The following is a 27,107-nucleotide window of genomic DNA, read 5'->3' as shown; positions in this document are numbered from 1 at the left end:
TCTACAACTACAATACCCACCTGCTGAAGTGAAGAAACAGATTGACAGAGCCAGAAGAGTACCCAGAAGTCACCTACTACAGGACAGGCCCAACAAAGAAAACAACAGAACGCCACTAGCCATCACCTTCAGCCCCCAACTAAAACCTCTCCAACGCATCATCAAGGATCTACAACCTATCCTGAAGGACGAGCCATCGCTCTCTCAGATCTTGGGAGACAGACCAGTCCTTGCTTACAGACAGCCCCCCAATCTGAAGCAAATACTCACCAGCAACCACACACCACACAACAGAACCACTAACCCAGGAACCAATCCTTGCAACAAAGCCCGTTGCCAACTCTGTCCACATATCTATTCAGGGGATACCATCATAGGGCCTAATCACATCAGCCACACTATCAGAGGCTCGTTCACCTGCGCATCTACCAATGTGATCTATGCCATCATGTGCCAGCAATGCCCCTCTGCCATGTACATTGGCCAAACTGGACAGTCTCTACGTAAAAGAATGAATGGACACAAATCAGACGTCAAGAATTATAACATTCAAAAACCAGTTGGAGAACACTTCAATCTCTCTGGTCACTCGATCACAGACCTAAGAGTGGCTATACTTCAACAAAAAAGCTTCAAAAACAGACTCCAACGAGAGACTGCTGAATTGGAATTAATTTGCAAACTGGATACAATTAACTTAGGCTTGAATAGAGACTGGGAATGGATGAGTCATTACACAAAGTAAAACTATTTCCCCATGGTATTTCTCCCCCCCACCCCACCCCCCACTGTTCCTCTGATATTCTTGTTAACTGCTGGAATTAGCCTACCTGCTTGTCACCATGAAAGGTTTTCCTCCTTCCCCCCCCCTGCTGTTGGTGATGGCTTATCTTAAGTGACCACTCTCCTTACAGTGTGTATGATAAACCCATTGTTTCATGTTTCTGTGTGTGTGTATATAAATCTCTCCTCTGTTTTTTCCACCAAATGCATCCGATGAAGTGAGCTGTAGCTCACGAAAGCTTATGCTCTAATAAATTTGTTAGTCTCTAAGGTGCCACAAGTACTCCTTTTCTTTTTGCGAATACAGACTAACACGGCTGCTACTCTGAAACAGATCAGAGTGCTTATGGACATACACATTTATGTATTGCCGGCTGACTTTTAAAATGGATGCTGCCCAGGCTCCTGCTGAGATGGTTACAATTTTGTTCACCATCTTGAGATTTTCTTGGGAAAGCCCCATTTTCCCCTGACCTGGGGCGTCCTGTCCCCTGCATCTTGCAAGCTCCGTGTGAAAAAAGCTCAACAGATTTCAAAAATCAAGGTTTTCATGTTTCATTTGGGTTTTGCAAATAAGTCCTCGCAGAAGATGGTGTCTTTCTGGATCCCCAGCTTCTGCAGTCATGGAAGTGCAGGAGAATCTCTGCTTTCATTAAATAGAAAAGGTAGATCTCTTGCTCTTGTGGTTGTGCAAAAACAGCCTAGACTCAAAAACCAGAAGGCAAATTAAAAAAGCCCAAAGTGGTTTTTTTTGTTTTATTTTTTAGTGTCATGATTGGGGGGGCAGGGGCTTACCTGATTTTTTGGATGCTGGGAGTTTCAGTACTTAGATCTACATGAAGCACTATCTCAACTGCTCCATTTCCTCCTGACCCTCAGTCAGTCTGTCTATGACCTGGAGCTTGAATCAGAATGAAACAGTAAATCTCCCCCCCTAGAGCAAGCATAACTGTCAGAGCCTTTTAATTAAAGCTTACTGAGCTGTTTCCCTCAGTAATTATCCCCTTTGCAGCACAGCCGCTTTAGTTCCCACATCTGTGCTTCGTTTGCAAAATGCATTACATTATTATTTTGAAATGGCTGGAATAAAGTGTGTGGTAAAATGTACGGGATGACGGCCACTCTTCCAAGCAACCTCAGGAGATAAGAAGTTGCTGCAGTGACTTCCTGTGTAATGTAGGACTTCCCCCAATTAAATCCTGTTTAATTAGAGACTCCTGGCAGGGGTAGCACAGGGGAGTGTCGTTGACTTCAGTGAAGGTTGGCTGCTTTACGTCGGCCCAAGCGAGTGTCGCTGGTCGGAAGTCAAGCAGTGTCTTGGATATATTGGGAAGGAATGGCACTACGAGAGATGATTCGTTTTTCATTCATCACAGAGCTTCTTAGAAAGAATGTAAGTCTTATTAAAAAACCTCAAGTTTTTCTCATTATTGGGGCCAGGAAAGAAGTTTCCCCTGGGGACAGATTATCCTGTTAATGCCCACTGCGGTTTCATGCACCTTCCTCTGGAGCGCCTTCTGCTGGCTGCTCTTGGAGACAGGATGCCAGGGAAGATGGGCCTGTGGTCTATTGCAGCCTGCCAGCTCCTATGTTTCTATGGTATTAAGGGTCCCCCAGCCCCCTTGTTGTGTGACAGATGAGGGTGGTTTGTCTCTCCTAGCTTTCCCTGTCTCGTTGACATCCCCACTCAGTGTGGCTGCAGGAATCATATTCGACAATCTCACCCCAGCGTGGCTCCAGCCTTGACTCTGCAGGCACAGTCGCACGTCCCGTTCCCGCCCTCCCAGAGTGATCTCCATGGAAATGGGTCAGTGGTGAAGGGATGCTTTTGGAGATGAGCTGCCCCGGCATGTGATGGGCTGGGCCGAGAAGTGCTTTGCGTACACCGATCTCCCTGAGCAGCAGCTCTTGCTGACAGTGGCCGTGGCTTGCCACTCCACCATTGCTTCAGTTTCCCCAGATTGTTGGTTGGGTTAGCTCTCGAGTAGATCCTTCCCCTTTGGGGGTGAATGAAAGGCCAGTACCCCTTCACAGGGCTCTTCCTTCCCCCACTTCTCCTGAGAGCCCAGACTCTTCCCCGTGCCTGGTAAAGAAAGCCCAAATCAATAGGACCTGCCCCAGGCTTTGGTCCCAGAGTCTTTCATCAGGTTTACAATAAATTCCCACCTGGGGCCCAATTACAAGTTAGGTTGATACCGGTAATAGTGTCGCTGTAATAGACTTAGACTTCTGTAAGGCATTTGACTGGGTACCGGATGACGTTTTGATTAAGAAACCAGAACAGCACAAAATTAACATAGGACACATTAAATGGATTAAAAGCTAGCTAACTGATAGGCCTCAATTATCATTGTAAACAAGGACTCTTCATCGAGAGTGCGTTTTTCTAGTGGGTCCTGTGGGGATCGGTTCTTGGCCCTATGCTACTTCACGTTTCTGTCAATGATGTGGATGAAAACAAAATAATTGCTGATAAAATCTGAATATCCCCCAAAGACTGGGTGAGTGATAAATAATGAAGAGGACAGGTCACTGATACAGAGTGATCTGGGTCATTTGGTAAGCTGGGGGGCACGCAAACAATTTGCATTTTAGTATGGCTAATTGTAAATGTATACATCTAGGACCTAAGAATGTAAGTCATACTTACACGATGGAGGACTTTATCCAGAGAAGCAGTGACTCTGAAAGAGATTTGGGGGTCTTGGTGGATAATCAGCTGAACGCGAGCTCCCAATGTGACATGGTGGCCAACAAGGCTTGGATCGTTGGATGTATAAACAGGAATCTGAAGGAGGATGACCTCTGTATCTGGCACTGGTGTGACCACTGGAATCCTGTAACCAGTTCTGGTGCCCACAGTTCAAGAAGGATGTTGATAAATTGCAGAGGTTTCAGAGAAGAACCACAATGAGGATTAAAGAATTAGAAAGCCTGTCTTATAGCGATAGACTCAAGGAGTTCAATTATTTTCTGTTGTCAAAGAGAAGGTTTCACGGGTGACTTGAACACAGTTTAGAAGTGCCTGCAGTGGGAACAGAAATTTCATAACAGAGGGCTCTTCAATCTAGCAGACAAAGGAATAACAAGGTCCAATGAAGCTGCTCGGGCTTAGACTAGATGGTGTAATTTTTAACGATGACAATAATTAACCACTGGAACAATTTGCCAAGGGTTGTGGTGGATTCTCTGTCGCTGGCGATTTTTAAATTGAGATTGGATGATTTTCTAAAACGTCTGCTGTAGTTCAAAAGGACATTTTTGCTGGCATTAGGCAGGAGGTCAGACCAGATGACCACAATGGTGCAGTTTGGTTTTATAATCTATTAATCTCCCCACCCAGCATGCCTTGCAGTTGTAGTCCGTAACTCCCAGCCATCCCCCGTGCATTGCACGTCCCAGAAGCCCTTACTACCAGAACGTGGTAGTGCTGGAGTTTAGGGCTAAATACATCCACTTACAACAATGAATGGTTATGCTCTTACCCACAACCAGCGCTGGGATGTTCATGGGAGCCCGAAAAGCCAATTAGAGGCAGGCTAACAAGGCTGTGTTCAGCTCGTGAGCTTGGAGGCAGCTGAGGCTGAGGTCCAAGGTGGAATCCCTGCTGGTTTGGGGGGATTCACAGCTGAATCGGGACTGAGGTTTGGGGTTCATGAATCAATCAAGATTCACTTTTGGGTGTTCAAGGATGAATGAAGTCTAGGGTTCAGGGCTCAAGGCTGGAGCAGGACTAGGTTTGAGTTCTGAGCTGACACTGACATGAACTCGAAAGCCATACTTGCAAGACTTCTGCTGAATCAGAACTGGCAAATTGCCCTTTCTGGGTTTGGCTCTGACTCTGCAAGAGGTTCAGAACCAGGGTTCTGGCTTCAGACCTTGCTACAGCTAACACAATCAATCAGAGCATGCAAACCAAACCTGGCCCTTGGGGACAGGACGGAGCATCTGGCCTTTAGCATCCTGGTTCTTCTGAGCTTAAAACCTGATCTCTTCACCCACCTCGTGTTGGGTGTTTGGCAGTAAAGTGACGGGGGGATGAGGTGTGCTGTGCTAGCAGTCATTTACCAGGACTTTATAATAAGTCATTGTGCCGTAAAGAGAATGGATTCCTGTCCTAGAAGCTCCCATGCTGCCAGAGCATGTGCAGAATGGGGTGATTGTAGCAGGTATCAACTGTAGGACAGCTGGGCTTTGGGGTGGGTGGGGCAAGGGGATGCAGGTTAATGGGGCGGTTGATTGTGGTCTCACCTATGCTAGCTCAGGGCAGCTCTCTGCCCCCTGTGGGGGCTAGTCCATGGCTAGAGATTTGAGCTAAAGGAGATAGGTTCTCCAGAGACATGTGCTTTTTGGATCCAGAGGTCCTGAGTTCAATACCTGCCCCCGCTGACTCAGCCAGGGGAGTCATGTTAGGCTAGTATAGGGATGGACTGAAAGAAGGTAAGTCCCGTGTGGGTGACAGTGACCAGGACAAGAGCATGGCTGGAGCACCAGGCGTGTGAGAGGTGATTATCTTGCACGCTGATTCACAAACACATTGGAAGATAAAGTCCCAGTCCAGAGAGATGCAGGCCCCAGGTGTCTGGCAAGAGGCCCCCATGTTGCTCCCCTGAAAGGGGCAGAGGTTCCAGGAGGTCACTAATAAGGGGAGAAGAATCTGCAGCCCTGGGAGGAAGCTGGCAGCGAGAACGTGTTTGACACAGCAGACGTCCGGAGTGACCCAGAAGTCTTTGCCTTTCTGTCAGCAGAGGAGATAGGCACGGAGCGGGGCGTTGCAGGAATTATGAAACACTTGGAAGTAACATCTTGTGTAGATGGCTGCTGAATATTTCATCCTCTCCTGCCTGGCCGGGGGGAGGGAGGGTGGGAGGAGGATGATCACAAGCCAAACACTGAGGCAGCACTTCCTCAATAATTCACACGCTAAAGTCCAAAGCCAGGCCTGGGCCTTGGGGATGTAGAGGAGGAGGATTCAGAGGAGAGGGGTTAAAGGAACTGGCTTAGAAGGGAAAAGGTATCGGTACCTGAATGTGTCTAGCTTGGCTTAATGTCTCTAGGGGGGACAGAGTGTTTGAATGGCCCATGAAGGGAGAGGAATTGTTTACAGTGGGTTAATGGGATGTAATCGGCTACCATCCGAACTCGGCAGGACAGCACCATCTCTAATAGCCCAGCTTTTCTTCCCACCGCAGCAAGAACTGGCTGATGGATGTTTTTATTTCCTTGGCTTTGTGTCCCCAGATATATCAGATCCAAAGCAGACCGGCATGCCGAGGAGGCTCGGTCTTCTCTCCGAAGGGAAAGGGGGCAAGCTAGAAATGGACACCGGCTTGCTTCGGTTTTATATTAGCCATTGCTGGGAGCAGCATTGTGCCTGTTCTACAAGAAGCTCAAACGATGCTGGAATGTCCAGGGGGGAAATGTATCGTGTAACACTTGCAGGCCAGCACAGACGTCACACTTGCTGCTTTGCTCCTGGTGAAAGCAGGGCTAGAATTCAGACCCTCCTGCTCTTAAATCACAGGCCCCTGTCCCTTGAGCTACAGGAAAATCTCTGTTAGCTCTTAGTGGTAGAGAGCTGAGCAGGTCTGATTCCCTCCAGAATGGGACAGTGGTGGAAATGCTCATACACTCACCGTCTCTCTCATCCCCTACTATGATCCCAGCAGGAACACTGGTGAATTCACCTCTTGCTCTCAAAGAGGCTTGAGACTGTAATAGTCTGGGATCCTGGCCGAGGCGAACCCTGGTTCCCCGCTTCACTGGGAGTCAGGCCGGATGTTACCTGATAGACAACTGCCTAGACTAGACTCCCCAGGAAGAGCCAGAAACATGTTGCTTGGGCACCCGTGGGGCATTCAGATTAAAGATCCCCCTGGCCCAGTAGCCTGCACACCGCAAAACTGTGCACACTTACCCCTGAGCTCACCCAAAACCAGCCCCTTTGACTCGTCATCACGCAGCTGCCCCACCAAAGCAGTCTGCACGGATAGTCCTTCCCCCAGCACCTGTGCCAGGGGGAGGCAGCAAAGCTAACACGGACCCTTGGGGACCAGGGAGTGCCTGCATCTAAGGCAGCTAAGACGATGGACTAAATTCATCCCTGGCGTAGCTCCATTGAAGATGCTCTTGGAGATGGGCTCCCCCTCTCAATCTCCCGGCCTGCGTCAAGTGGGTGCTGGCCAGTGGGAGCTGCTGTGGCCTATCCTGCAAGACAGAGTGGATCTAGTGCAGTAAAGCCTTCCCTGATCAACACCAGACCCCTCCAGTGGATCCAGCGGTGCGTGCAAGCCAGCCCGAGCACCCTTCTTTAGCTGGCCCCAGCGAGGAGAGAGGCGGCTGGGGTGAATTAGCTGCAGCTTCCTCATGCCATGGCCCTTTCCTTGCACTGCTCCACCCTGGAGGTAACAAGGCCATGAGCAGCCCTAGCCGCGCCTGCAGCCGAGAGCAACGGGTGCAATCTGGCGCATGGAAGGTGGCGTCTTGGAGATGAGTTGGGTTGCTACCTTTCTAATGGCTCGTAACTGGACCTCTGAGGCCCTGCTCCCTTCTATGCCTCTTCCCCCAGCCCGCGACCCTGCTCCACCTCTTTCCCCGGCCCCACCCCCTGCTCCGCCTCTTCCCCCGGCCCCACCCCCTGCTCCGCCTCTTCCCCAGGCCCGCCCCCTGCTCCGCCTCTTCCCCCCCCCACCCCCTGCTCCACCTCTTCCCCCGGCCCCACCCCCTACCCCACATCTTCCCCAGGCCCGCCCCCTGCTCCGCCTCTTCCCCAGCCCCCAACCCTGCTCCACCTCTTCCCCCAGCCCCATCCCCTGCTCTGCCTCTTCCCCCGGCCCCACCCCCTGCTCCGCCTCTTCCCCAGCCCCACCCCCTGCTCCGCCTCTTCCCCCGGCCTCACCCCCTGCTCCACCTCTTCCCCCAGCCCCACCCCCTGCTTCACTTCTTCCCCAGGTGCTGCCCCTGCTCCGCCTCTTCCCCCGGCCCCACCCCCTGCTCCGCCTCTTCCCCCGGCCCCACCCCCTACCCCACATCTTCCCCAGGCCCGCCCCCTGCTCCGCCTCTTCCCCAGCCCCCAACCCTGCTCCACCTCTTCCCCCAGCCCCATCCCCTGCTCCGCCTCTTCCCCCGGCCCCACCCCCTGCTCCGCCTCTTCCCCCGCCCCACCCCCTGCTCCGCCTCTTCCCCCGGCCTCACCCCCTGCTCCACCTCTTCCCCCAGCCCCACCCCTGCTTCACTTCTTCCCCAGGTGCTGCCCCGGCTCCGCCTCTTCCCCCGGCCCCACCCCCTGCTCCGCCTCTTCCCCCGGCCCCACCCCCTGCTCCGCCTCTTCCCCCGGCCCCACCCCCTGCTCCGCCTCTTCCCCCGGCCTCACCCCCTGCTCCGCCTCTTCCCCCGGCCCCACCCCCTGCTCCGCCTCTTCCCCCGCCCCCACCCCCTGCTCCGCCTCTTCCCCGGCCTCACCCCCTGCTCCGCCTCTTCCCCCAGCCCCACCCCCTGCTCCGCCTCTTCCCCCCCCCCACCCCCTGCTCCGCCTCTTCCCCCAGCCCCACCCCCTGCTTCACTTCTTCCCCAGGTGCTGCCCCTGCTCCCCCCTTCCCCCGGCCCCACCCCCTGCTCCGCCTCTTCCCCCTGCCCCACCCCCTGCTCCGCCTCTTCCCCCGGCCCCACCCCCTGCTCCACCTCTTCCCCCGCCCCACCCCCTGCTCCGCCTCTTCCCCCTGCCCCACCCCCTGCTCTGCCTCTTCCCCTGCCCCACCCCCTGCTCCCCCCTTCCACCGGCCTCACCCCCTGCTCCACCTCTTCCCCCGGCCCCACCCCCTGCTCCGCCTCTTCCCCCGGCCTCACCCCCTGCTCCACCTCTTCCCCCGGCCCCACCCCCTGCTCCGCCTCTTCCCCCGGCCCCACCCCCTGCTCTGCCTCTTCCCCTGCCCCACCCCCTGCTCCGCCTCTTCCACCGGCCCCACCCCCTGCTCCGCCTCTTCCCCAGCCCCCCCCTGCTCCGCCTCTTCCCCCGGCCCCACCCCCTGCTCCACCTCTTCCCCCAGCCCCACCCCCTGCTTCACTTCTTCCCCAGGTGCTGCCCCTGCTCCGCCTCTTCCCCCGGCCCCACCCCCTGCTCCGCCTCTTCCCCCTGCCCCACCCCCTGCTTCACTTCTTCCCCAGATGCTGCCCCTGCTCCACCTCTTCCCCCGGCCCCACCCCCTGCTCCGCCTCTTCCCCTGCCCCCCCCCCTGCTCCGCCTCTTCCCCCGGCCCCACCCCCTGCTCCACCTCTTCCCCCAGCCCCACCCCCTGCTTCACTTCTTCCCCAGGTGCTGCCCCTGCTCCGCCTCTTCCCCCGGCCTCACCCCCTGCTCCACCTCTTCCCCCAGCCCCACCCCCTGCTCCGCTTCTTCCCCCGGCCTCACCCCCTGCTCCGCCTCTTCCCCCGGCCCCACCCCCTGCTCCACCTCTTCCCCCAGCCCCACCCCCTGCTTCACTTCTTCCCCAGGTGCTGCCCCTGCTCCCCCTCTTCCCCCGCCCCACCCCCTGCTCCGCCTCTTCCCCCTGCCCCACCCCCTGCTCCGCCTCTTCCCCCGGCCTCACCCCCTGCTCCACCTCTTCCCCCGGCCCCACCCCCCTGCTCCGCCTCTTCCCCCGGCCCCACCCCCCTGCTCTGCCTCTTCCCCTGGCCCCACCCCCTGCTCCGCCTCTTCCCCCGGCCCCACCCCCTGCTCCGCCTCTTCCCCCGGCCTCACCCCCTGCTCCACCTCTGCCCCCGGCCCCACCCCCTGCTCCGCCTCTTCCCCCGGCCCCACCCCCTGCTCTGCCTCTTCCCCCTGCCCCACCCCCTGCTCCGCCTCTTCCCCCGGCCCCACCCCCTGCTCCGCCTCTTCCCCAGCCCCCGACCCTGCTCCGCCTCTTCCCCCGGCCCCACCCCCTGCTCCGCCTCTTCCCCCGGCCCCACCCCCTGCTCCGCCTCTTCCCCCAGCCCCACCCCCTGCTTCACTTCTTCCCTAGGTGCTCCCCCTGCTCCGCCTCTTCCCCCGGCCCCACCCCCTGCTCCGCCTCTTCCCCCTGCCCCACCCCCTGCTTCACTTCTTCCCCAGGTGCTGCCCCTGCTCCACCTCTTCCCCCGGCCCCACCCCCTGCTCCACCTCTTCCCCTGCCCCACCCCCTGCTCCGCCTCTTCCCCCGGCCCCACCCCCTGCTCCACCTCTTCCCCCAGCCCCACCCCCTGCTTCACTTCTTCCCCAGGTGCTGCCCCTGCTCCGCCTCTTCCCCCGCCCCACCCCCTGCTCCGCCTCTTCCCCCTGCCCCACCCCCTGCTCCGCCTCTTCCACTGGCCCCACCCCCTGCTCCGCCTCTTCCCCCGGCCCCACCCCCTGCTCCACCTCTTCCCCCAGCCCCACCCCCTGCTTCACTTCTTCCCCAGGTGCTGCCCCTGCTCCGCCTCTTCCCCCGGCCCCCCCCCTGCTCCGCCTCTTCCCCCTGCCCCACCCCCTGCTCCGCCTCTTCCCCTGGCCCCACCCCCTGCTCCGCCTCTTCCCCCGGCCTCACCCCCTGCTCCGCCTCTTCCCCCGACCCCACCCCCTGCTCCGCCTCTTCCCCCGGCCCCACCCCCTGCTCCGCCTCTTCCCCCGGCCCCACCCCCTGCTCTGCCTCTTCCCCTGCCCCACCCCCTGCTCCGCCTCTTCCACCGGCCCCACCCCCTGATTTGCCTCTTCCCCAGCCCCCGACCCTGCTCCGCCTCTTCCCCTGCCCCACCCCCTGCTCCGCCTCTTCCCCCGGCCCCACCCCCCTGCTCCGCCTCTCCCCCGGCCCCACCCCCTGCTCCGCCTCTTCCCCCAGCCCCACCCCCTGCTTCACTTCTTCCCCAGGTGCTGCCCCTGCTCCGCCTCTTCCCCCGCCCCACCCCCTGCTCCGCCTCTTCCCCCGGCCCCACCCCCTGCTCCGCCTCTCCCCCGGCCTCACCCCCTGCTCCACCTCTTCCCCCGGCCCACCCCCTGCTCCGCCTCTTCCCCCGGCCCCACCCCCTGCTCCGCCTCTTCCCCCGGCCCCACCCCCTGCTTCACTTCTTCCCCAGGTGCTGCCCCTGCTCCGCCTCTTCCCCCGGCCCCACCCCCTGCTCCGCCTCTTCCCCCGGCCCCACCCCCTGCTCCACCTCTTCCCCCAGCCCCACCCCCTGCTTCACTTCTTCCCCAGGTGCTGCCCCTGCTCCGCCTCTTCCCCCGGCCCCACCCCCTGCTCCGCCTCTTCCCCCTGCCCCACCCCCTGCTCCGCCTCTTCCCCCAGCCCCACCCCCTGCTCCGCCTCTTCCCCCGGCCTCACCCCCTGCTCCACCTCTTCCCCCCCCCACCCCCTGCTCCGCCTCTTCCCCCGGCCCCACCCCCTGCTCTGCCTCTTCCCCTGCCCCACCCCCTGCTCCGCCTCTTCCCCCGGCCCCACCCCCTGCTCCGCCTCTTCCCCCGGCCCCACCCCCTGCTCCACCTCTTCCCCCAGCCCGACCCCCTGATTCACTTCTTCCCCAGGTGCTGCCCCTGCTCCGCCTCTTCCCCCGGCCCCACCCCCTGCTCCGCCTCTTCCCCCTGCCCCACCCCCTGCTCCGCCTCTTCCCCCGACCCCACCCCCTGCTCCGCCTCTTCCCCCGGCCTCACCCCCTGCTCCACCTCTTCCCCCGGCCCCACCCCCTGCTCCGGCTCTTCCCCCGGCCCCACCCCCTGCTCCGCGTCTTTCACCGGCCCCACCCCCTGATTCGCCTCTTCCCCAGCCCCCACTGCTGCTCCGCCTCTTCCCCCGGCCCCACCCCCTGCTCTGCCTCTTCCCCTGCCCCACCCCCTGCTTCGCCTCTTCCATCGGCCCCACCCCCTGCTCCGCCTCTTCCACCGGCCCCACCCCCTGATTTGCCTCTTCCCCAGCCCCCGACCCTGCTCCGCCTCTTCCCCCTGCCCCACCCCCTGCTCTGCCTCTTCCACCGGTCCCACCCCCTGCTCCGCCTCTTCCACCGGCCCCACCCCCTGATTTGCCTCTTCCCCAGCCCCCGACCCTGCTCCGCCTCTTCCCCCTGCCCCACCCCCTGCTCTGCCTCTTCCACCGGCCCCACCCCCTGCTTTGCCTCTTCCCCAGCCCCCGACCCTGCTCCGCCTCTTCCCTCTGCCCCACCCCGTGCTCCGCCTCTTCCCCCAGCCCCACCCCCTGCTCTGCCTCTTCCACCGGCCCCACCCCCTGCTTTGCCTCTTCCCCCAGCCCCACCCCCTGCTCCGCCTCTTCCCCCGGCCCCACCCCCTGCTCTGCCTCTTCCCCAGCCCTACTTCCTGCTCCGCCTCTTCCCCCAGCCCCACCGCCTGCTCTGCCTCTTCCACTGGCCCCACCCCCTGCTTCGCCTCTTCCACTGGCCCCACCCCCTGCTCTGCCTCTTCCCCTGGCCCCACCCCCTGCTCCGCCTCTTCCCCCGGCCCCACCCCCTGCTCTGCCTCTTCCCCAGCCCTACTTCCTGCTCCGCCTCTTCCCCTGGCCCCACCCCCTGCTTCGCCTCTTCCACTGGCCCCACCCCCTGCTCTGCCTCTTCCCCCAGCCCCACCCCCTGCTCTGCCTCTTCCCCTGGCCCCACCCCCTGCTCCACCTCTTCCCCTGGCCCCACCCCCTGCTCCGCCTCTTCCCCAGCCCCCGACATTGCTCCACCTCTTCCCCCTGCCCCATTCCTGCTCCGCCTCTTCCCCCAGCCCCACCGCCTGCTCTGCCTCTTCCCCTGGCCCCACCCCCTGCTTCGCCTCTTCCACTGGCCCCACCCCCTGCTCTGCCTCTTCCCCCGGCCCCATCCCCTGTTCCGCCTCTTCCCCCAGCCCCCCCCGCTCCACCTCTTCCCCCGGCCCCACCTCTTCCCCCAGGCCCTGCCCCTTCTTTGCCTCTTCCCCCCAAGGCCCTGATTGGGTAGTCTCTTGTATCAGAGACACTGTCCCAAAGTAGCTCTAATAGTTAGACCTGGTTATCTGGGGTTTCAGCTCTGCTGATTTACAACAAAGACTCTCAGTTGAATCTTAATGAGGTCTGTTATTACACAGAGATAGAAAGGGTCAAACAGCGTCCGCTAAATACCCACACAGCCAAGCACAAATACCCTCTCTCAGCACCACTGGCCTTTGACACCCATGTCCCTGGCCTAGCAAGTGCAGTTTAGTTGAGGGTGAGTCCCTCAATCAGGGTAGGCCAAGCACAGTTCTGCTGCCCCTGGCTCACACTACAAGGATACATAACCCTTTATTATCCCTGTCCCAATAACAAAGTGACTTGTGATCCAACACCAGCCAAAAGCAATCATTTGTGCAAAGCAGCCCCATCATGCTGTGCACCTAGGCAGAGTGGGCGGGTCTATGCAAACAAGGTCAGCTCATGATGTCTTCTCCCCCAGCTCATCACTAGATGTCAGGGGAGAGCTCACGCAGACCTTGCTTACACTGACACGTCGTGAGGCACTTGCGATTCTGCAGCTGGGGTTTGCAGTTGAGCACAACTGCACCCTGGGCAAAATACGCCCTTGTAGCAACCAGTGGTGTCTGCGCTCAATGGATGGAGCCTTCCTCCATTGCTGTACATTCCCCAACAGGATCCCTTGGGCCCACTCTGCTCCAGGAGCTTTCCCAGGCAGCTGTAGATGATGTTCGTGGTGAAGCTGAGAAACAAGTGGGATAGCAGGGCACGCTCAATAGGTCGATAATAATAGCTCTACTGCAGTAGTTAATTATTATACCAAAAGTGCCGACAGAAGTCGTTCTGCACAGGGAAAAGGAATGTATGAGGCATTTGGAGTCTCCCCAGACAGGGCTGGCAGCAGGACTGGTGGGCATGCGGTGGGGGGCATGAAAATTTGGCCTGATAGAGACTAGTGGGCCAAATTTATTCCTGGTGTAACTCCCTCGATGGGGCATGGGATTATAGTGGGGATGAAACTGGCTCGAGAGAGGTGCCCTCACAAGTACTTGCCCCTCCCGAAGGCAAGTATCATTATTCCCATTTCATATATGAAGTAACCAAGACACAGAGGCTAAGAGCCGCTCCTGCAGCTGGATCTGAAGTACAGACTCTCCAGCCTGTGCTGGGGTCCCTTTGGGGTTTGTTCACACACAGAGGTCCGTGCTAGCGAAGCCGATGGAGCAGCCAGCCAGCAGCATAGTCTAACTGAATTAGCCATTCACCCCTACGACTTTCAGCTTATGCACTGGGCATCCTGCCCGCTGCGGCAGGTGAGTGTCTGAGTGTCCGGACTCTGCCTGGCAGCAGCTGCAGGAGCAGACTAAGCAGGCAGCCTGGGCACCGTTCTCTCGAGCTCTTAGTAGAAGCTGAGATGGGCTGCCACAGCGTGACTCTGGGGCATGCCCTGCCAAAGTACCCAGTGACCCGGACCTGACACATGTTGCTCCCAGGCCCGACACAGCCAGCAGTACTCTGTGTGGAGTCATGCGTTGCCACTAACAGGTTGTTCTCAGTTCACTTGATCACTTGTTATCAGATCACTGGATGATTCCCTGTTCTGTTCATTCCCTCTGGGGCACCTGGCATTGGCCACTGTCGGAAGACAGGATACTGGGCTAGATGGACTTTTGGTCTGACACAGCATGGTCGTTCTTATGTTATATTCAGTTGCGAGCACTGCAAATACCAATTCTGCTTTGCCCTCCTACAGCTAGAACTCAATGGCGTTACAGCAAGGGTGAACCTGGCCTGAAGGTTTCACTAGCCTCTGGTGTAGTAAGTTAGGCCAGCTCTTTAAAGGTGTTTAGGTACCTAAAACCATTTATTTCAATGGTAGTTTGGCACCTGAATACCTTTAAAAATCTGGGCCCCTAGCTCCAGGTCTTCAAGTATTTTAGACTCATGCAGCAGGCCAGATAAGTTCAGATTTTCTCTGCTTCTCCTCCCGTCCCATCAGCGTATCCCATGGGCCTGTGTTTCTGAGTTCAGATCCAGGCCAGCTTGTTGGCTTTGTGCAGAGTTTGTGCTGCTGCATTCCAGGGTTTTGGTCTGGCGTGTTCTGTGAGCTGCTGGAGCGCAGGGCAAGTACCTTTGCCTGGCGGGATGGTTAATGTAGCTACAGGTCATCAGCAGAGGTATCTGATTCCCTGCACTGTTCACCTGACCCCATGCACTGGAGGGACAAGAGTCAGGCGTCCTGGCTTCTCTTCCCAGCTTTGTTACTACCTCCATGTGTCATACCAGGCAAGTGACTTGACCTTACTCTGTGCCTCAGTTTCCCCACTTGTCAGTGGGGTTAATATTACTTACCCAAGATTTGTGAAACTGATGCTTGTTAAAGAGCTTTACATTTCTCAGATGAAAAGTGCTGCATTATTGTAATGCGCAAGCATAATGTTCATATGCTTCCACTGCCATCTAAAGGAAGGAATCAGAACTATGTGTGTCATAGGCACTATATTGCTAACAGCTAATGGAGCCTCTCTTCATTTGAGTGGCAGGGGATTGGGTTTCTGGGGTAGGCGCATCTGAGTTCTGTCCTCACTGGCTCCATGAAGGTCCCAGAGTCTGTGGAGTGCAGCCCAGTGACATCCGTGAAGTCCTAGGTGGGTGTGAATTTATTCCAAGACTGTGTTTTTACTCCCTTAGGGCCGTCACGTGCTGGAATTTTAAGCCAATAAATGCATTTAATCGAGGAAACCTTTTCAAGCTTTTAGCAAGGCTCTAGTATTACAAACAGTATTACCAATTCTTTGACCATTGGGGGAAATATAGACTGATACAGAGCCTTTCTCATGACATTTGAAAGTACACTTGAAAGAAGATCCAGGTCCCTGTTTGAGGTGGCTATGCATTATTCATTGCATACACAGCGGAATGAAATACACATGCAATTCATATTTAATGGGCTACATGGCATCTTAAATGAATACACAACAGCTGAACGCTGGTATCTCTGAGCTCGCTCAACATGGTATCTCAGGGGTGAGATGGCAAAGGGTCCCTCGCACGTGACACTAATAGATCTCTCCGATACAGGAAGAGTCTCCCACCAAATGGGCAGCATTGCTCCATTGGACAGGTGGGCTTGCCTTCTTCTAAAGCATCAGCTACAAGGCATGTCACTAGGCTGGAGGGATGGATCATCTTGGGTTCTGAGACAAGGGCTCAGGCAGGATCTCCCTATTGCTATGGCTGGATGGTGCTGGCCAAACAAGCACATTTTGCCAGGTGGTTTGGTCAAATCATCTCTACCATCTTTGTTGCTCATGAACAGTTCAATTAGCGGACCTGTGATTGGTCACATGGTATTATTTCTGTTCCCTGATTGGATAACCAAAACTTTAAAAAATGTGAGACTAGCCAATAACGCATAAAGGCTTCTCCTGGTCTGACCTGGCTACATGAGTGTGTTCACACAGGACCACAGTGACTGGTGCGAAGAGCAGCCAGTCTCCAAACCCTTAGGCAAACTATGGTGTTTCCATGGATGTGAATGCAGAGGGAATAGCAAAGGGGTTGGAAGAGGTAGGCTGAAGGTCTCATTTGAGCCTGGATCCGAAGTCACTGAGGTCTGGTTTACTCAACACTACAGGGCAGCTTACGTCAACCTAACTCTGCACGTGTCTACACTTAAATTTGGCTCCCGCTGATGTAACTGCCCCACTACACTGACTTAATAACTCCATCTCCCTGAGCAGTGTAGAGTCACGGGCGATGTAGTTAGATCGACACAGTGTTAATGCAGACACTGGCCTCCAGGAGCCATCTCACAATGGCCCCCGCTGACAGTACAGCAAGCGCTCCTGGTGAGGACACATACTGCCAATACAAGGAGCAAAGAGGAGACGCACAGGAGCGATGTAATTACTGGGGCGGCTGCATGGAGGGGTATCATGTAGACATGCCTGAGGGGCAAGTGATGGATGATCTAAGAGCTTTTCAGAAGCAGTGTCTCATTGCAGAGCAGAGCTGGGCTGGTGACGGGAAGGATGAAGGGCCCGCTGGCTTGGGAGTTGGGTGACTCAGGCTTCATTCCTTGCTTTGTTGCACATTCCCTGAGCAACCTTAGCCAAGACATGCAGGGTCTGCCTACGCTGCGAAAAAACCCTGTGACAGCAAGTCGGAGAGTCTGGCTCTACGGTCCTGCACACTATAGTGCTAAGCCAGCTGTGTCGATGGGCCTGCTCAGGCTGTGAAACCCAGTGAGGAGGGTGGAGTTCAGGGCTCGAGCTCCAGCCCACATGGGAAGCCTACACTGCTGGTTTTAGCGCTGTAGCGTGAGCCGGAATCTGTAGACCCTGACTCACTGCTGCAGGATATTCTTCTTTTTTTGCAGTGTCGACCTAACCTTAGTCTCTCTCTGCCTCAGTTTCCCATCTGTACAGTGGGGTAACAGCCCATAGGATACATACAGTGAAGACTGTCAGGTGCTCAGATACTATGATGTGTGGGACCAGCTAAATTCATTAGCTAGCCAGCGTGGGGACCAATCTGAAGCCCAGTGAGCCCAGTGAGTCGGGGGAGGTCCCAGACTACTGGAAAAAGGCTAATGTAGCGCCCATCTTTAAAAAAGGGAAGAAGGAGGATCCTGGAAACTACAGGCCAGTCAGCCTCACCTCAGTCCCTGGAAAAATCATGGAGCAGGTCCTCAAGGAATCAATTCTGAAGCACTTAGAGGAGAGGAAAGTGATCAGGAACAGTCAGAATAGATTCACCAAGGGCAAGTCATGCCTGACTAATCTAATTGCCTTCTAATTGCCTTATGATGAGATAACTGGCTCTGTGGATGAGGGGAAATCAGTGGACGTGTTGTTCCTTGACTTTAGCAAAGCTTTTGACACGGTCTCCCACAGTATTCTTGCCAGTAAGTTAAAGAAGTATGGGCTGGATGAATGGACAATAAGGTGGATAGAAAGCTGGCTAGATTGTCGGGCTCAACGGGGAGCGATCAATGGCTCCATGTCTAGTTGGCAGCCAGTATCTAGTGGAGTGCCCAAGGGTCAGTCCTCGGGCTGGTTTTGTTCAATATCTTCATTAATGATCTGGAGGATGGTGTGGATTGCACCCTCAGCAAGTTTGCAGATGACACTAAACTAGGAGGAGAGGTAGATACAATGGAGGGTAGGGATAGGATACAAAGGGCCCTAGACAAATTAGAGGATTGGGCCAAAAGAAATCTGATGAGGTTCAACAAGGACAAGTGCAGAGTCCTGCACTTAGGACGGAAGAATCCCATGCACCGCTACAGACTAGGGACCGAATGGCTAGGCAGCAGTTCTGCAGAAAAGGACCTAGAGGTTACAGTGGACGAGAAGCTGGATATGAGTCAACAGTGTGCCCTTGTTGCCAAGAAGGCCAATGGCATTTTGGGATGTATAAGTAGGGGCATTGCCAGCAGATTGAGAGACGTGATCATTCCCCTCTATTCGACATTGGTGAGGCCTCATCTGGAGTACTGTGTCCTGTTTTGGGCCCCACACTACAGGGTCTACAGACAAGAAGGATGTGGAAAAATTGGAAAGCATCCAGTGGAGGGCAATAAAAATGATTAGGGAACTGGAACACATGACTTATGAGGAGAGGCTGAGGGAACTGGGATTGTTTAGTCTGTGGAAGAGAAGAATGAGGGGGGATTTGATAGCTGCTTTCAACTACCTGAAAGGGGGTTCCAAAGAGGTTGGATCTAGACTGTTCTCAGTGGTAGCAGATGACAGAACGAGGAGTAATGGTCTCAAGTTGCAGTGGGGAAGGTTGAGGTTGGATATTAGGAAAAACTTTTTCACTAGGAGGGTGGTGAAACACTGGAATGGGTTACCTAGGGAGGTGGTGGAATCGCCTTCCTTTGAGGTTTTTAAGGTCAGGCTTGACAAAGCCCTGGCTGGGATGATTTAGTTGGGGATTGGTCCTGCTTTGAGCAGGGGGTTGGACTAGATGACCTCCTGAGGTCCCTTCCAACCCTGATATTCTACGATTCTATGATTCTCCTTCCTCTGTGAAACAATGGCTAGATAGATCACTGCCCTGTGACTGAACAATGCCCGGAGGCTTACAAGGAAGAAGGAAGAGATTGTAATTAATGGCAGCGTTCTCACTGGCCCAGCTAGCTGAGCGCTGTGCAATGATTTTTGACAAGCCCTCCAAATACATTGTCTGTAGCTCTGGGATAGCAGGAGGATCTTTATCAGCACTGCAGATCCGACGGCAAGGGAGAGTGTAGCACATGCTTTGTGCCAGACCTTCTGCCGGGTTATAAGCAGCTCGGTGTTTAATAGGTGGCCTCGTTTGCAACATTGCTCGTTTTGTATTGCCTGGTGAGGTACACAGCTCACTTTGGTGCCACGCCAAAAATGTAAAGCCGGAAACAGCAGCCTCAAACGGAGCAGCATCAAATAAACTGAACTGATGCTGAGATACAAGAGCACCAGAACAGGGAGAGTGAGGGCACCATGGCCGGCCCACTTCTAAAAGCGGGAGCGCTAGGCCTTCCCACTTTTTACCGGATGTGAGGGCAAGCAACAGGGGGGAGGGGGCAGAGAGGAGCAAGCAGGGGGCAGGGTCTTGAGGGAAAGAGGTGGCATGGGAGAAGGGCCTGGGGGAAGGGGTAGTGTGGAGGTGGGGGCTTAGGGAGAAAGGGGGTTGGGGCCACAGTTTGGGCACCAGTGCCCCCCCCCCCACACACACTTTTAGGGACCTTCTGCCACTCCTGCTGAGACAGCCCAGGGGCATTGACGCTAAGCGTTGTATTAGTTTCCCGTGTCATCTGAAAGACATGGCTGCTGGTTAATTTACTTGCCAATGAGGCCCGAGTTCCAGGCTGCCACGCTAGCAAATTGCAGAGCCGAGGGGCCTCGCTGGAGGATGAGAGGCCAGTTTGCCACAGCATCTGGCCACCGGGGTGTAATTCTGCAGTGCTGGCTCAGTAGGGTGACCAGACAGCAAGTGTAAAAAATCGGGATGGGGGTTGGGGGTGGAGTAATAGAAGCTTATATAAGAAAAAGCTCCCAAAATCGGGACTGTCCCTATAAAATCAGGACATCTGGTCACCCTATGGCTCAGGCACTGTGGCCACTGACTCCAGGGGGGGCGTTGATTGTACAAGCCCGTCTGCACGCTGCAGCGACCCCCCCCCCCCGGTGCAACCGCGGAGGAAAGGATGAGCGAGATGACGCACCTGGGAGCTGGGCTGAGAGCTATGGTCCTCAGGCCTCCGCTACAGCTTAAGCTCCCTTCGCTAGCAGGAGTCAGAGCCGTTCTGTGGGCTCAGCCACCAGATGGTGCTCAGATACGCCACGCCAGTATGTTTCCTACGGGCCTATAGGAATTAGAGATGGAAAACGGCCCCAGCTGGTCCCATCCCTCCCCAGCCCCGGTGACCAATCCAGGGCTGATTGTTCCTGGCAGTTCCCTAACTCACTGGACCCTGTGCTAGCCAGTTTATGTTCTGCCTCCAAGCGCCTGCCTTCCTGAGTAATTTCAGGGAGGTTTCCAGCACCCTGTGCCTTCTGCTTGTGTCCGTAATGGGTTATCCCAGCCATGGGCACCTGGCTGCGGACAGCACCTGCTGCAGGGAGCATCCTGGACTGTCCTTGGATCCTGCACCTTTTGAAAGTCTCCCCCAGAGCTAGGCAAATATATACCAAGGTGGCAATGGAAATGAAGCCTCTGATTATAAAGACGCCCTTCCCCAGCTCCAATGGCAGCTGGGCAGGGGAGTTCCCTTCCCTTCGATGGCCGCCATGGGCTGGCGGGGATTCACCGCGTCTCTCTAGGGCCCAGGAATTCGACCAGCCTGTGGCTCCTCACCCCCTCTCCCGTTTGTTTCCTAGACTCATCGGCACGTTCCGGATGGTCCTGCAGAAGGTGGTGGAGGAAGGCCAGCTGGAGGTGACGGACACTTTAATAGACGACAATAACTCCGCCATTCGGGTAGGTGACACACAACAGTGGCCGCTTTCTGTCCTCCCGCAATGTGCGCATGTGGCACCACTGCCTCCTGCTAGGGGGAATGACAGAGCTGCATGAGTGCATGTGAGACTGTCGCACTCTAGTGTCCACCCATGCACCGCAATCTCCAAATCGTGGCAGCCTTTCCCCGTCAGTCTTTACTGATTTCTCATGAAGGCTCATCCAGGGTCAAGAGGTATGAAACTATGGATGTGTGTCTACACTTTGAGCTGGCAGTGGAATTCCCAGCTTGAGGAGACACACCTGTGCTAGTTTCAGAGTAGCAGCCGTGTTAGTCTGAATTTGCAAAAAGAAAAGGAGTACTTGTGGCACCTTAGAGACTAACAAATTTATTAGAGCATAAGCTTTCGTGAGCTACAGCTCACTTCATCGGATGCATTCAGTGGAAAATACAGCTCTCATCCCCTAATGCCCCTACTCTACTTGCGCTACATTGATGACATCTTCATCATCTGGACCCATGGTAAAGAAGCCCTTGAGGAATTTCACCATGATTTCAACAATTTCCAGCCCACCATCAACCTCAGCCTGGACCAGTCCACACAAGAGATCCACTTCCTGGACACTACATTGCTAATAAGCAATGGTCACATAAACACCACCCTATATCGGAAACCTACTGACCGCTATTCCTACCTACATGCCTCCAGCTTTCATCCCGACCACACCACACGATCCATTGTCTACAGCCAAGCTCTATGATACAGCCGAATTTGCTCCAACCCCTCAGACAGAGACAAACACTTACAAGATCGCTATCATGCATTCCTACAACTACAATACCCACCTGCTGAAGTGAAGAAACAGATTGACAGAGCCAGAAGAGTACCCAGAAGTCACCTACTACAGGACAGGCCCAACAAAGAAAATAACAGAACGCCACTAGCCATCACCTTCAGCCCCCAACTAAAACCTCTCCAACGCATCATCAAGGATCTACAACCTATCCTGAAGGACGACCCATCACTCTCACAGATCTTGGGAGACAGGCCAGTCCTTGCTTACAGACAGCCTCCCAATCTGAAGCAAATACTCACCAGCAACCACACACCACACAACAGAACCACTAACCCAGGAACCTGTCCTTGCAACAAAGCCCGTTGCCAACTGTGTCCACATATCTGTTCAGAGGACACCATCATAGGGCCTAATCACATCAGCCACACTATCAGAGGCTCGTTCACCTGCGCATCTACCAATGTGATATATGCCATCATGTGCCAGCAATGTCCCTCTGCCATGTACATTGGTCAAACTGGACAGTCTCTACGTAAAAGAATAAATGGACACAAATCAAACGTCAAGAATTATAACATTCAAAAACTAGTCAGAGAACACTTCAATCTCTTTGGTCACTCGATTACAGACCTAAAAGTTGCAATTCTTCAACAAAAAAACTTCAAAAAACAGACTCCAATGAGAGACTGCTGAATTGGAATTAATTTGCAAACTGGATACAATTAATTTAGGCTTGAATAAAGACTGGGAGTGGATGGGTCATTACACAAAGTAAAACTATTTCCCCATGTTTATTCCGCCCCCCACCCCCCACTGTTCCTCAGACATTCTTAAAAAGAAAAGGAGTACTTGTGGCACCTTAGAGACTAACAAATTTATTAGAGCATAAGCTTTCGTGAGCTACAGCTCACTTCATCGTGAGCTGTAGCTCACGAAAGCTTATGCTCTAATAAATTTGTTAGTCTCTAAGATGCCACAAGTACTCCTTTTCTTTTTGCGAATACAGACTAACATGGCTGCTACTCTGAAATCAGACATTCTTGTCAACTGCTGGAAATGGCCCACCTTGATTATCACTACAAAAGGTTCCCCCCCACCCCACTCTCCTGCTGGTAATAGCTCATCTTAAGTGATCATTCTCATTACAGTGTGTATGGTAACACACATTGTTTCATGTTCTCTGTGTATATAAATCATCTCCCCACTGTATTTTCCACTGAATGCATCCGCTGAAGTGAGCTGTAGCTCACGAAAGCTTATGCTCAGATAAATTTGTTAGTCTCTAAGGTGCCACAAGTCCTCCTTTTCTTTTTACCTGTGCGAGTGCTGATCATGCTAGCAAGCTGAAAACTGAGTGGAATTACACCCAGCTCGAAGTGCAGACATACCCCATTTATGGGGTACTTTCAGATGATGCATAATACATGGTCCCATGGCTTTATCAGAGCCCTGAGCTCTACGCTGCTCCAGGGAATGGCAGAATAGATCTGCAGGGAGCTAACATGGCCTGTCAAATGCACCTTGGCGCATCATGCTCCCCAGAAACAAGCAGAGCAGAGCAGAGCGCACCGTTGCTGGCAGACTAGAAGCCTGGGAACAAGGACTTGTAGACGCTACTCCGTCCCATCTCTACAGTCGACTGTGTGCCCTTGGCAATGATGAAATTTCCCGCTGTTCCATACCATGTAGGTATGAAAACTATGTTTTAATGACTTAGGGCCTGATCCAAAGCGCACTGAAGTCAGTGGGGAAAACTCCGACTGCCTTCGGGTCAGCCCTTGTGTTTTTAACCCGGTATTATTAAAATGTATTTGTCAAACTGAATCCACTAACAGCTGTTCCCTGCTGGGCTGCATGAGACACTTGGAAGTTAAGCGTCTTCTGCATAGGTGGCAAGTAAGTCTTCCGTTTGGGGAGGCTGACACACAGCTCCCTAGAAGTGGGGGGGGCCACTGGTGCCTGGAGTATGGCCCCTCCCCAACTCTGCCTCGTCCCCCCTAGACTCCTCCCACTCCTCTCCACCTTTTCCTCTGAGGCCCACCTCACCCCTCTGCCACTCACTCCTCTCCGCCTCTTCCCCCAAGGCCCGGCTGCCTGCCCACTCCTCTGTGTCATGGGAGAGGGGTTTAGGGGGAAGAGGCAGGGCAAGGGTGGGGCCTTGGGGGAGAAGGCAGAGAAGGGGCAGGGCCTCAGGCCAGAATATGGACAGGGTCATGGTCTGGGCACCAATGCCCCCCCACACACACTTCTAGGGAGCTTCGCTTCCGGCACTCCAAAGGAGGCAGGCCGACGCGCCTCCAAAGGGAGGTGACCCATGCTACATCCGCATTTGCCCTCTTGCATGGCCAGCCGTTTTGGGGGAGGCTTAGCCTCCCCAGGCCTCTTATACACTCTGCCCATCATCTTCTGAATTATTTCTATGCAAAAAGGCTGGCATTTTGAAAAACAGGTGTACATAATTTCCTGATAAATTTAAAAAACATAGGGGGAAAGTGCTTCCGGTGTGCCAGCTGCTAGCAAACGTGAGAACTAGAAGACTAGGAAGCTGATTTCACTTCTGTATGCGGCAAGAGTGAGAGCGATGCTGGAATACTGCATCCCGCTCGGGTGTCCAGTCCTTAAACTGGCTGTTGAAAAATTGGAGAGGGGACAGGAAGGAGCCAAAAGAATGAGTCGAGGGCTGGAGAAGACACCTTGCAGTGAGAGACTTAAAGAACTCAATCTATTTAATTTACCAAAATGGAGATGGAGAGGTGACTTGAGCATGGGGTGTAAATAGGTTGGGAAGCATTAGATTTTTATTAGTAAATGTTGATAAACGTCGATTTCACCATACCCGCACCAACCCAGGGGAAAATATTTTCATGCAGGATACTTGACATTGACAGGTAGGCAACGTAAGAAAATTCTGCTTGAGGACTTCTTAGTTTGATCTGAGGATATTTACTTTGTATGTTTTGACCTGTGATGTTTACACGTTTATGTTTTAACGGTTATAAAGTTTTCACTTTTTGAATCTCAGTGTCTCCTGTCATTAAGTAATTCTTGTCTGATCTCCTACATTGTCTGCCCCCACCCCCAATTTCCTGCAACTGTGAAAACTTAAATTGATAAAAATAGAGAAAAAATGCTTTAAAACCCATGATTTTGCACAGCTGTGAAAATTTAAATAACTAAAAACTATTTTAATGCTTAAAAATAAACATCGATATTATCCATGGAAATTGTTAAAAAAAAATTGAATTCTGCCAAGCCTATATATATGGATGTTCCTGGAGAACAAATACCAGGTACTAAAGGATGCTTCAGTCTGGTGCAGAAAGACGAACAAAAAACCAATGGCTGGAAGCTAAAGCCAGAGAAATTCCAATTAGCAATCCCGCACACATTTTCAGTGGGGAGGGTTATTAGCTATTGGAACAAACTACCAAGGGAAGTGGGAGAGTCTCTAGTTCTTGATGTCTTCAGATCCAGATTGGAGGCCTCTATGGAAGATGTGTTAGCCACACACAAGTCATTGGGCTCAGGATGGGCTACCTGGGTGAAACTCTGTGACTTGTGAGGACCTACTGGTCCCTTCTGGCTGTAAACTCTATTAATTTGTAACTAGAGGACTCAGTGCAGGACTGGAGCCCAAGAGGAGAAGTGACCTAACTCTGGCTCCGCTACAGACTGACTGTTTGACCAGGGCAAGTCACATCTGGTCTTGAGGCCTCCGTTTCCCCAGCTGCCAGGGACATTGTGAGGATTAATGAGCCAGCGTTTGTGCCATTCTTAGAAAAACATATAAAGCCCCACTGCCAATTCCAAACTATCTTTTCCTGGGAATTTGGCATAAATGTTTGGCAGACAGAATGATAGAGTGAAAAGCATCTAGATCCCCCATAGGTCCCTCAGTAAGTCCTTGGAGTAGCATCCTGTGTGAGTGAGAGAAACACATTTGATATATATCTAATGTTCATATTCCTGGGTTCAAACCGCTTGCTCTGGGATAACTGTAACATCCCTGGAATATATTGTCCCTTAATTGCTGACGCCCTCTGTCTGAACTCTTGTGTTCCGGTCCCGTTAATCGGGGCTGCGCCGGAGTGGTTGCGTTGGTGGGGGTATATGATCTAAGCAGAATTTTAGACTTGCCTTTTCCCATGCAGTAACCATGGCAACTTCTTATGACAGAAAGGGCAATTTAGCCATGTAAATTCCTTCTAACCCCCCCTCTGCTGCAGCTCCAGTGACTGTGCTAAATAGGGGGAGAGGGTGGGTTCTCTAAACCAGTGGTTCTCAACCTTTCCAGACTACTATACCCCTTTCAGACGTGTGAAGCCTGAGTCCTGGTGCCTCGGGCTGAAGCGTGTAACTTAGCATCGCAGGATTCCCTGTGGCATGGGGCCAGGGCCAGCTCCAGCTTTTTGGCCGCCGCAAGCGGGCGAAGGAAAAAAAACAAAAAAACAAGCCTGGTTGAGCTGCCGCCGAAGTGCCGCCGAAGAGGAAGAGAGGGACTGCAGGGCCCGCCGCCGAATTGCCGCCAAAGACCCAGATGTGCCGCCCCGGTGACGGACGGAGTGCCGCCCCTTTCTATTGGCCACCCCAGGCACCTGCTTCCTTCGCTGGTGCCTGGAGCCGGCCCTGCGTGGGGCCACAGGCAACTGCCCTGCTTGCTACCCACTAATGCCTGCCCTGCACTTGCAACCTCCCTAAACCCATCCCACGACCCCCCGGGGGTGAGAAACACTGATTTAGATGAGTTGAAGTACCCCCTGGAAGACCTCTGCGTAGCACCAAGGTACACGTGCCCCTGACTGAGAACTGCTGCTCTAAGCACACATCCCATGGCGCTCTGCAAGGGATAAGGCAGTGAGGATGCAAGCCCTGTGAACAACTCCAGACTGAGTAGCTCCTCTCAGAGCTGACCACGTAATCACCAGAGCTGGAAAGAGACCCATTTTCTCCAGGCTTTGAAAGATGCTATTTCCTTTGTCAGTCATAGAAATGTGTCACCTGCAATTTTAGACCGTTCCCATATGGGGACCAGAGGCAATCGGACGCAAAGCTGTTACAGTAGCATAGTCAGAGCAGCGGGCTGGGAGCCAGGAGACCTGTTCTCTGCCACTGACTCTCTGGGTGACCTTGGACAAGTCACGTCCCATCTTTGTGCCTCACTTTCCCCATCTATGAAATGGGATAATGATCGGTGGTGACTGATTTTTTAAATGGCTTTTTGAGCAACATGAACTGTTCATGGTCAAATTTTTCCAGCTCTTCACTGAGAAAACAAATCACTAAAAAAATTGTGAGGGTTCTTTTTTGGGGGGGTTACAAAAACAGAAACGTTTTACTAGAACCAATTTTTATTTTTTTAACTGAAAGCATTTTTGGAAAACTAATTTGTTCCCAGGTTTTGGTTCAAATTTTTTTCATAGAAAAACAAATCAAAAAAAGGGGCAGGATTTTTTTTTAAATGGAAAATTTTCTAAATTTCCTTCAGAACATAATTAGTGGTTTTGGACTAGCTCTAATAATGACACTCAGCCATCTCCCTGAGGAGCTGTGAGTAGATCCCTGAAAAATATAGACAAAACATTTTTTTCTGCTTTTTGACTACATTTTTCAAGTTTTCGTTTTTATGACAAAACCCCTACAGTCTGATCATAAATGGGTATTTCCCACAGA

At 54.1% G+C, this 27,107-nt stretch overlaps 1 protein-coding gene across 3 annotated transcripts in view; it reads left to right on the top strand.

The window, feature by feature from the left end:
• The window catches only part of OTOF (otoferlin), a 217,812-nt gene that overhangs the window by 71,692 nt on the left and 119,013 nt on the right, over positions 1–27,107 (top strand). For all 3 annotated transcript variants that reach the window (XM_038396681.2, XM_043510006.1, XM_043510007.1), the window contains exon 4: positions 20,561–20,660. In XM_038396681.2, coding sequence (XP_038252609.1) covers positions 20,561–20,660 — 100 coding nt within the window. The remainder of the gene's footprint in view (positions 1–20,560; positions 20,661–27,107) is intronic.

Source organism: Dermochelys coriacea, chromosome 3 (assembly GCF_009764565.3).
Source record: "Dermochelys coriacea isolate rDerCor1 chromosome 3, rDerCor1.pri.v4, whole genome shotgun sequence".
Lineage (NCBI taxonomy): Eukaryota > Metazoa > Chordata > Testudines > Dermochelyidae > Dermochelys > Dermochelys coriacea.
This window is presented reverse-complemented; position numbering and strand designations above follow the sequence as displayed.